Source organism: Macrotis lagotis, chromosome 1 (genome assembly GCF_037893015.1).
Source record: "Macrotis lagotis isolate mMagLag1 chromosome 1, bilby.v1.9.chrom.fasta, whole genome shotgun sequence".
In the NCBI taxonomy this organism is placed as follows: domain Eukaryota; kingdom Metazoa; phylum Chordata; class Mammalia; order Peramelemorphia; family Peramelidae; genus Macrotis; species Macrotis lagotis.
The window spans coordinates 79231218-79242905 of NC_133658.1; the positions used below are offsets into that span (position 1 = coordinate 79231218).

The following is an 11688-nucleotide window of genomic DNA, read 5'->3' on the forward strand; positions in this document are numbered from 1 at the left end:
GAAAAAATAGCCAGAACTAGATGAACTCACAAATCCATTCTACTAAACACATAAAGAACAATTAATTCTGTTAACATGCAAACTATTTTTAAAAATAGGCAAAGAAAAAAATCCTACCAAATTACTTTTACAACACAAATGTGAAGCTCATACTAAAACAGGAAGAGCAAAAAGCACAGAAACAAAACTACGGACTAAGTTCCTCAAAAAATATTGTTTCAAAATGTTTAAATAAAATGCTAAGATGGAAATCATGCAATATATCACAAAGATCATACACTATGACCAGGAAAAATTTATACCAGGAATGCAGGACTGAGTCAATATTAGGGAAACTGTCAACAAAATTGATCATATTAATAATAAAACAAACAGTAATTATAGGTATCATATCACTGTAGATGAAGAAAAAAGTTTTGACAAATTACAATACTTATTCCTATTAAAAATACTGTAAAACATATAAAATAAAGGTAAACTTAAAATTATTAGTATTATCTATCTAATGCCACAACAAGCTCTTGGAGTAACTTTAAAAATCTTCTCAATAGGATCAGGGAGATGGAAGGATGCCATTATGAGAACCATTACTAAATTTATACTAGAAACAATAGCTATAGAATTAGGAAAAAAGAAATTAAATTTGAATATGCAATGAGAAAAAAAGCTATTATTCTTTGTAGATATTTGTACAGACTTTGAATACAGAGAGAACCCCTACAGCATCAATTCAAAAACTAGTTGAAATTCTTAATTGCATCAAACCATATAAAATAAAACAACAAAATAATCAATATATTACTATATTACTATATGCTCAACAAAATCTATCAGGAAGATGTAGAAAGAGAAATTCCATTTCAAATAAGCATAAACAATATAAAGTACTTGTGAGTCACCTACTCAAGACAAACTCAAAACCTAAATGAGTACAAGTGTAAGACATTTTTTACAAAAATAGAATCAGGCATGAAAAATTGGAAAAATATGAATTGTTTATGATTAAGTTGAGACAATTTAAAAAATTGGCAATTTTATCTAAATTAATTTATTTATTCAGCATAATTTATTTATTCAAAATACCAAGAAAATATTTTATAGAACAAGAAAAAATAATAACAAAATTCACTTGGAAAGAAAAAATGATCAAATATATCAACAGAATCAACAAAAATTAATGAGAAGGAAAGTAGCCTAGCAGCTCCATATTTCAATTTCTATTACACAGCAGTAATCATCGAAACTATCTGATATTGAGGTAAAAAATACAGTGGTGAACCAAGGAAATAGGTTAGATATATGATATAGCCTGGTAAATGTTCATTATCATCTAGTGTTTGAGAAATCCAACTATACCTTTGAGAACAATTCATTATATCACAAAAGTTACTGGGAAAATGGGAATACTAGAAAAGTATTTTGGCAGAAAGTAACTATAGATCAACATCTCACACCACATAGCGAGATTAAGGGCAAAATGCGCAAATGATTTAGACAAAAAAATATATAATAAGCAAATTAGGAGGGCATAGAATATCTTACTATTAGATCTATGAATGAGAAAGGCATTTAGAACAGAAAGAGAGCATTTCAAAAGTAAAATGGATAATCTTTCTTACATTAAATTAAAAGAACTTTGCACAAACATATTCAATGCCATTAAGATTTAAAGGAAATCAAAAAAGTGGGGGTATGGAGTTAATCACCTTACATTTCTTTGTTAAAGGCATCACTTCTCAAGTATATAGAGAACTGAACCAAATCTATAAGAATCAAGTCATTTTCCAATTGATAAATGATCAAAGGATATAGGAAGATTATTACTAGTTAACACTAGTCATATGAAATATACTCTAAATTACTACTGAATAGGAACATGAAAATGGAAGCATCTTTGAGGTACTACTTTACACCTATCATATTCATTAATATGATAGAAAAGGAAAAAAGACAAATGTTGAGTGTGTGGAAAAAATGGGACACTCACTGTCATATTGGTGAAGTTGTGAATCATTCCAAATATTCTGAAAATCAATTTTGAACTATGCTCCAACGGCCATAAAACTTTTCATACCCTTACATTTAGCAATTCGTTTTTTCCCCAAAAATGATTTAAAAAAACTCAAAAGTCAAAATTCATTGTATCAGCTCTTTTTTGTAGTGATAAATTAGAAATAGAGTAGATGCTTATCAGTTGGAGAATGTGTTAAAATGATTTGGTTTATAATTTTCTTTTTTTAATTTATTTTTATTAAAGATATTATTTGAATTTTACAATTTTCCCCCAAATCTTGCTTCCCTCCCCCCCACCCCACCCCCACAGAAAGCACTCTGTCAGTCTATAATTTGTTTCCATGTTGTACCTTGATCCAAATTGGGTGTGATGAGAGAGAAATCATATCCTTAAAGAAGAGAAGAGAAGTCTAAGAGGCAACAAGATCAGACAATAAGATATCTGTGTTTTCGTAAATTAAAGGGAATAGTACTTGCACTTTCTTCAAACTCCACAGCTCCTTATCTGGATACAGATGGCACTCTCCTATGCAGACAGCCCAAAATTGTTCCCGATTGTTGCACTGATGGAATGAACAAGTCCTTCAAGGTTGAACATCACTCCCATGTTGCTATAAGGGTGTACAGTGTTTTTCTGGTTCTGCTCATCTCACTCAGCATCAGTTCATGCAAATCCCTGCAGGCTTCACTGAAATCCCATCCCTCCTGATTTCTAATAGAACAATAGTGTTCCATGACATACATATACCACAGTTTGCTAAGCCATTCCACAATTGAAGGACATTTACTTGATTTCCAATTCTTTGCCACCACAAACAGGGTAGCTATAAATATTTTTGTACAAGTAATGTTTTCACCCTTTTTCATCATCTCTTCAGGGTATAGACCCAGTAGTGGTATTGCTGGGTCAAAGGGTATGCACATTTTTGTTGCCCTTTGGGCATAATACCAAATAGCTCTCCAGAAAGGCTGGATGAGTTCACAGCTCCACCAACAGTGTAGTAGTGTACAAGATTTCCCACAACCCTTCCAACAATGATCATTATCCTTCCTAGTCATATTGGCCAATCTGAGAGGTGTGAGGTGATACCTCAGAGAACCTTTAATTTGCATTTCTCTAATAAGTAATGATTTAGAGTAATTTTTCATATGACTATGGATCACTGATTTCCTAATCTGTAAATTGCCTTTGCATATCCTTTGACCATTTGTCAATTGGGGAATGGCTTTTTGTTTTAAAAATATGACTCAGTTCTCTGTATATTTTAGAAATGAGTCCTTTGTCAGAATCATTAGTTGTAAAGATTGTTTCCCAATTTACTACATTTCTTTTGATCTTGGTTATATTGGTTTTATCTGTGCAAAAGCTTTTAAATTTAATGCAATTGAAATCATCTAATTGGTTTTTAGTGATGTTCTCCAATTCTTCCTTAGTCATAAACTGCTCCCCTTTCCATAGATCTGACAGGTAGACTAGTCCTTTATCTTCTAATTTGCTTATAGCATTGTTTTTTATGTCTATGTCCTGTAACCATTTGGATCTTATCTTGGTTAAGGGTATGAGGTGTTGGTCTAATCTCAGTTTCTTCCATACTAACTTCCAATTATCCCAGCAAATTTTATCAAAGGCGGAGTTTTTATCCCAATGGCCAGACTCTTTGGGTTTATCAAACAGCAGATTATTATAATCATCTCCTGCTTTTACACCTAGTCTATTCCCCTGGTCCACCACTCTATTTCTTAGCCAATACCAAACAGTTTTGATGACTGATGCTTTATAATATAATTTTAGATCAGGTAGGGCTAAGCCACCTTCTTTTGCACTTTTTTCATTAAGCTTCTGGCAATTCTTGACTTTTTATTTCTCCATATGAATTTACTTACAATTTTTCCTAACTATTTAAAGTAATTTTTTGGAATTTTGATTGGTAGGGTACTAAACAGTTTAGTTTTGGTAGAATTGTCATTTTTATTATATTAGATCTACCTATCCATGAGCATTTGATATTTGCCCAGTTATTTAAATCTGATTTAATTTGTGTGAGAAGTATTTTATAATTGTTTTCTTTTTTCTTTTTTTTAGGTTTTTTTTGCAAGGCAATGGGGTTAAGTGGCTTGTCCATGGCCACACAGCTAGTTAATTATTAAGTGTCTGATGCAAGATTTAAACTCAGGTACTCCTGACTCCAAGGCCGATGCTATATCCACTGTGCCACCTAGCTGCTCCTATAATTGTTTTCAAAAAGATTCTGAGTCTGTCTTGGCAAATAGACTCCCAAGTATTTTATATTGTCTGAGGTTACTTTGAATGGGATTTCTCTTTCTAGCTCTTCCTGCTGTTTCTTGATAGACATATACAGAAAAGTTGAGGATTTATGAGGGTTTATTTTATAACCTGCAACTTTGCTAAAATTGCTAATTGTTTCCAGTAGTTTTTTGTCTGATTTCTTGGGATTCTCTAGGTAGACCATCATCTGCAAAGAGTAAGAGTTTTGTCTCTTCCTTCCCAATTCTAATTCCTTCAATTTCTTTTTCTTCTCTAATTGCTGATGCTAACATTTCTAATACAATATTGAATAACAGTGGTGATAATGGGCACCCTTGTTTCACCCCTGATCTTACTGGGAATGTCTCTAGTCTCTCCTCATTGAATATAATGCTTGCTGATGATTTCAAATAGATACTGCTAATTATTTTAAGGAAAAGTCCATTTATTCCTATACACTCTAGTGTTTGTAATAGGAATGGATGCTGTATTTTGTCAAAAGCTTTGTCAGCATCTATTGATATGATCATATGGTTTCTGATAGGTTTGTTGTTGATATAATTGAGTATACTAACAGTTTTCCTAATATTGAACCAACCCTGCATTCCTGGAATAAATGTTACTTGATCATAATGTATTATGCTAGTGATGACTTGTTGTAATCGTTTTGCTAAGATTTTTTTTTAGGATTTTTGCATCTATATTCACCAGGGAAATCGGTCTATAATTTTCTTTCTCTGTTATAACTCTGCCTGGTTTAGGTATCAGTACTACATTGGTTTCATAGAAAGAGTTAGGCAGAGTTCCATCTTTCCCTATTTTTCCAGAGTTTATATAGGATTGTAACTCGTTCTTCCTTAAATGTTTGGTAGAATTCACTTGTGAATCCATCAGGCCCTAGAGATTTTTTTAGGGAGTTCAATAATGGCTTGTTGAATTTCTTTTTTCTGAGATAGGGTGGTTTAGGTATTTAATCTCTTCTTCATTTAATCTGGGCAATTTATATTTTTATAAATATTCATCCATTTCACTTAGATTATCAAATTTATTGCCATAGAGTTGGGCAAAATGATTTTGAATTATTAATTTTCCTCCTCATTGGTGGTGAGTTCACCTTTTACTTTTATGATACTAGCAATTTGTTTTCATCTTTTTTAATCAAATTGACCAGAGGTTTATCAATTTTTTTGGTTTATTCATAATACCAACTTTTGGTTTTATTTATTAATTCAATAGTTTTTTGCTTTTGATTTTATTAATTTCTCCTTTAATTTTTAGAATTTCTAATTTGGAATTTAATTGGGGATTTTTGATTTGTTCTTTCTCTAATTCTTTTAGTTGCATGTTTATTTCATTGATTTCCTTTTTCTCCAATTTATTCATGTCAGCATTTAGAGCTATAATATATCCCCTGAGAGTCACTTTGAATGAATCCCATAGGTTTTGGTATGTTGCTTCATTATTATCATTATCTAGGATAAAATGGTTAATACTTTATATAATTTGTTTTTTGGTCCACTCATTTTTTAAAATGAGGTTATTCAGTTTGTTCTGGGTCTATATCTCCTTGGCCCAGTATGGCATATGACTTTTATTTCATTGTGATCTGAGAAAGATGTATTCACTATTTCTGCCTTTCTGCAGTTGATCATTAGGTTTTTATGTCCTAATACATGGTCAATTTTTGTATAAGTTCCATGTACTGCAGAGAAAAAGTTATATTCCTTTCTATCCCCATTCAGTTTCCTCCATAAGTCTACCATATCTAATTTTTCTAACAATCTATTTACCTCCTTAACTTCTTTCTTGTTTATTTTATGATTCGATTTATCTAGATCTGAGAGAGGGAGGTTGAGGGCTCCCTCTAGAAGAGTTTTGCTGTCTATGTATTCCTGTACTTCTTTCAGCTTCTCCTCTAAGAATTTGGGTGCTGTCCCACTGGGAACATATGTATTCAATATTGAAATAACTTTATTATCTATGGTACCTTTTAGGATTATAAAATTTCCTTCCTTATCTCTTTTAACGCTATTTAGTTTTCCTTCTGCTTTGTCTGAGATAAGGATTGCTACCCCTGCTTTTTTTACTTCAGCTGAAGCAAAATATATTTTGCTCAAACCTTTTACCTTTACTCTATATGTATCTCTCTGCTTCAAATGAGTTTCTCATAAGCAGCATTTTGTAGGATTCTGGTTTTTAATCCACTCTGCTATTTGCTTCATTTTAAGCGAGAGTTCATCCCATTCACATTCAAGGTTATGATTACTAATTCTTTATTGCCCTACATGCTATCTTCCCTCTGTTTGTATTTTCCCCCCTTTCCCCCTTTATCCATATTCCCCAGTATTTTGTTTCTGAATACCACCCCCTTCAGTGTGTTTGCTCTCCTAATCATACCCTCCCCTTTCTTTCCCATTTCCATTTTCCCCCTTCCCTTCCTTTTGTTATTTCCCCTTTTCCCCCCACTCTCCTTCCCTTTCTCTGTCCCCCTCTCCCCTTTTCCCCTTTTAGTACTTGAAAGGTTAGATGTTTTATAAGTTAACTGAGTATGTGTAGGTTGACTTTAAGCCAAGTCTGATGAGAAAAAGATTTAGGTGTTTCTCCTCTGCTCCCTTCTTCAACTCTATTACCACAGGTTTTTTGTACCTCTTTGTATAATGAGATTTACCCCATTCAATCACCTCCCTCCTCCAGTCTCTTTCCTGTGGCCCTTCTTAAGGAGATAGTTTTTTTTTTTTAGATCATTATAAGTCATAGAAAGTTCTGAGTGTCTGTCCCTTCTAGTTCAGTATATTTTTTCGAATAGACTCAAAATTCCTGAGAGTTATTAGTCTTTCTCCCAAGTGGGGTTAAAGCCAGTTACATCCCATTAGATAACAGTCTCATGGATAGGTCATGAATGTCCATCATTTCTGGCTAGGTGTATTCTCTCTGTTAGAGTTACAATTCTCAAGATTTATGAGAATCTCCCCCCTGGGATATAGCCAGTTTCAACTTACTGGATTGCATTTTTTTTCCTTTTACCACCCTCCCTTTTTTTTTACCTTTTCATGTGTCTCTTGAACCTCCTGTTTGATGTCCAGATTTTCTGTTTAGCTCTGGTCTTTTCATCAGAAATTTTTGGAATTATTCCATTTCATTAAATGTCCATCTTTTTCCCTGGAAGAGAAGCCTCAACTTTGCAGGAAAGTAGATTCTTGGCTGCATTCCAAGCTCCCTTGCTCTTCAAAATATGTTGTTCCAGGCCCTTCGATCCCTTATTGTTGATGTAGCCAGGTCTTGAGTGCTCCTTACTGTGGCTCCTTGATATTTAAATTGGTTCTTTCTGGCTGCTTGCAGCATTTTCTCTTTTATCTGATAGTTCTGCAGTTTGGCCACAACATTCCTTGGTGTTTTCATTTTAGGATCTTTTTCTGGTGGGGATCGATCTACTCTTTCAATAACTACTTTGCCCTCTGGTTCCATGATATCAGGGCAGTTTTCCATCACTCGATCCTGTAATATTAAGTCCAGGTTTTTTTTCTCTTCAATGTTTTCAGGAAGTCCTATAATTTTCAGCTTGCCCCTCCTCGATCTGTTCTGGAGGTCAGTGGTTTTGTTGATGAGGCATTTTACGTTTGCTTCTATTTTTTCTATTTTTTGATTTTGTTTAACTGACTCTTGCTGTCTCATGGATTCATTAGTTTCTGTAGACTCCATTCTTGTTTTGGGGGAGGATTTTTCTTCATTATCCTTCTGTAATTCCTTTTCCAATTGGTCAATTCTACTTTTGAAAGAGCTTTCCATTTGACCGATTGAGATTTTGAGAGAATTAATTTCTTTTTGCATTTGCCCATTTGAGGATCTGAGAGAATTAATCTCATTTTGTATTTGTCCAATTGAGGATCTGAGAGATTTATTCTTATTTTCCTTTGGTCCAATTGATGCTGTGAGAGATTTATTCTCATTTTGTAACTGTCCTATTGATGATCTGAGAGATTTATTCTCCATTTGTATTTGTCCAATTGTACTTTCTAGGGTTTTGTTTTATTGTTGCATGGTTTTAATTGTCTGTCCCAAAGTTTTAAGCTCCTTCCTTATTTCTTGAAGGAAGTCTTTTGTGCTGGAGACCAGATTGTAATCTCCTCAGAGGTTCCAGGTCTCTCTGAGTTAGGGTCTTTCCCTACCAGGAATTTTTCTATGGATCCCACTTTCACTGACCCTTCTTCATTTTGCTAAGACCTTAAGTTGTGGAGGGGCTGGTTCACAGGGGCTTGGGATTGCTAAAGGCTTTACTCACTGAGTGCAGTTTCTCTGGCTGGCCAGTAGGAGGTGTTGGTTTTTTTCTCTGGAGTGTCTGTGACCTTGGCTGAGGCCTTCTCTCTTTGCTTGAAGGCAGGGGTTGGTGCTATTGAATTTTTTTGCCTTCAATCAGTGGTGGGCTTTACCCTGGCCTGAGGTCATTCCTCAGCTGGGCTGGTTCTTTTGTTCACACACCTGTGCCTGAGGCAGAAGTAGTTTGCATTTGTTTGTTTGGGAGGAGGTCTGAGCTGTAATGGGACCAGAGGAGCCCAGGATGGTGTCCTCAGCTCTCCTGCTCCAGACCTCTACCCCCCAGCCCCATGCACAAGTTCCCGGGGGACAGCACCAACACCAGCACCTCTGCTCCCTCACGTACCCAAGTCCTTGTCTTCCAGCCCCACTGCTGATCCAGCAGGTCCAGCTCTCAGGGCCTCAGATTCCCGGTTCCAATTCAACTGTTAATCTGGCTGACCCGGGGCTGATCCTCCCTCTGAGCCCAGACTCACCTACCCGAATTCGGCCAAAGCTGCTGCTGGAAACAAATGCTGAGGTAGATGTTCTTTCTCCTGGCTTTTCTTTCTGGGTTTTGTGGGTCATATTTCTTTTAAGAGGTTTGTGTCATGTGATAGATGGGGAAGAGATCAGGAGACTTTAGAACTGTACCTGTCTTCTCTTCGCCATCTTGGCCGGAAGACTGGTTTATGATTTTCATAGGATCCTATTATGCTTTTAGAAGTGATGGACAGGTTGGCTTCAGAGAAACCTAGAAAGTGTTTTATAAATTAAAGCAAAGTGAAATGGACAAATCAGGAGAACATAATACAGAGTAACAGTAAAATTATATGTTCATTAAATGTAAATGCCTTTGTTATCCTTGACAATATAATGATCCAAGACAATATGGAAAGATTTATGAACAAAAACTTCTATTCACCTCTAGACAATGAATTGATGAAATATAAATGCAGACTTTTATTTCCTTTATTTATTAATTATTTTATCTTTGTTTTTTTACATCACTAACATACAAGTATGTTTTGCATGACAGCATACACATAATCTATACACAATTGCTTGCCCTCTCAAAGCATAGTGAAAGGCATTAAAGGAAAAGTAATTTGGAATTCAAATTGTAGGAAAAATATTGAAAATTATTTTTCAATATAATTGTATACAATAAAATATATTTTTTATTCTTATAAACAAATTCATGAAGAAGGAAATTTGTTGGGCTCAAATTTTTCTTACATAGACTCATGTGGAATTAAGCACTTTCAGGTTTACCCAAAAGCTTTCTCAGAGCCATTTTCACTTCCTTATTCCTCAGGCTATAGATGAGAGGGTTAAGGACAGGTGTTAAAACTACATAAAATACAGAAACAATCTTATTGTATTCTGGAGAAGACAGGGACTTAGGCTTTAAGTAAAGAGACATAACAGTCCCAAAAAACAGGGTAACAACCAGAAGGTGGGAAGAACAAGTAGAGAAGGCTTTTCTGCGTCCCTGGGCAGAGCGAATTTTCAGTACAGCGAAGATGATGTGTGCATAGGAAAGGATGATAAATGTGACAGGGCACAAAAGGGTAAAGATACAGAGAATATGCATGACCAACTCAGCCTGAGATGTGTCAGTACAAGAGATGTGCAGTAGGGCAGGCATTTCACACACAAAATGATTGATAATATTATCCTGGCAGAAGGAGAGCTGGAATGTAGCAACAGTGTCGACTGTGGATGCCATAAAGCCACCTAACCATGACCCAGCAGCCAATATCCCACAAATCTCCCAGCTCATTGTCACTGAGTACCTTAAAGGATCTCGAATAGCAACAAAGCGGTCAAAAGCCATCACTGAGAGGATATAGCACTCTGCAATGCCAAAGGAAAGGGATGTGTAGAATTGTATGACACAGCAGGAATATGAGATGGACTTTCTCTGTGCCAAGAAGTGAATCAGCATCTGTGGGAAGACACAGGATGTGTAACATACTTCTATACTGGATAAATTAGTAAGGAAGAAATACATAGGTGTGTGAAGTCGTGAATCCATCAATATCAGCAACACAATAAGCAGGTTCCCCAGTAAGATCATCAGGTAGAGCATGAGGAAGAGCAGGAAAAGTTGTGCCTGGAGTTCAGGTTGGCTAGAAAGACCAAGGAGGATGAACTCAGTCACTGAAGTGAGGTTGCTATTCTCCATCTTGTTTATGAGTCTACTGAAAGAATATGGTAAGTTATGACTAGAAAGTATTTTATATTGATCTTTTCTCTCACGTGGAGAACATATAATGACTATTAGGTCATATGTATGCATGTACTACTTTATGACATAAAGCATTCTCATATCATTCTCATTGTTGCCATGTGAAGAAAGTTAAAATCTCATTTGTTTGATACTTATGACAAGAAGATATAAAAAGCTAAGTGACATTCAAATAGTATCATAGCTAATAAGAAGTATTCCTTACCCTTTTTATCTATTCATATATTCTGGTTTCTAATCAGACCCTTATTCTTTATATTCATCAAATAACATTTAATCTGTTACTGCGATCAAAGGCATCCAGTGAGAACTGCTCAAACTTTTTTCCACTATTCCTTAAAATATATCAATAGCCTCCTTCATGTTTTATAGAATGAAATAATATTCTCCATTAGCCTGATATCTTTCTCTTCACCAGGGTTTCCATTAAGGAGAAGCAAAATGGTATAAGGCAAAAAGGATTACATTTAAAATTAGGGGAGATTTGAAATTTACTTATTTGCTGAATATAACTGGACAATTCACTTGGCACCTCTCTGCTTCACTTCCTCCAATATGAAATTTGGGAAATGATACTTTTACCATTTAACTTATGGAGATATAAAGGTAATATTTCTTAAGTGCTATGTAAATCTAGCAGAGACTGAAAAGGGACACTGGTCAGGTAAGCAAGAATAATAATTCATTACTATCTGCCAAGACTTTTCTATGGGTGGAACTAAAGCAGTCATCACTAAATTTAAGGGGATCTTTCTATCTTTCTACTTACTTTTACATAAAGAGAGTTTTATTTAATTAGAATTTGCAAATGCTGAGAAGGAATGGAGAAGAGATGGATACAAGGAAGATTTATGCATCTGTAGAG

General features: G+C 34.9%; 1 protein-coding gene across 1 annotated transcript; it reads right to left on the reverse strand.

The window, feature by feature from the left end:
* Positions 1-9824: 9824 nt before the first annotated feature.
* On the reverse strand, positions 9825-10760 carry LOC141509494 (olfactory receptor 5AR1-like). Its single transcript, XM_074219135.1, has one exon. The coding sequence runs from the start codon at positions 10758-10760 to the stop codon at positions 9825-9827; it is 936 nt and encodes a 311-aa protein (XP_074075236.1).
* Between the last annotated feature and the right edge of the window lie 928 nt (positions 10761-11688).

Excerpts from the sequence above, each read along its gene's own strand:
- LOC141509494 (XM_074219135.1), bottom strand. The coding sequence starts at position 10,760 with ATGGAGAATAGCAACCTCACTTCAGTGACTGAGTTCATCCTCCTTGGT.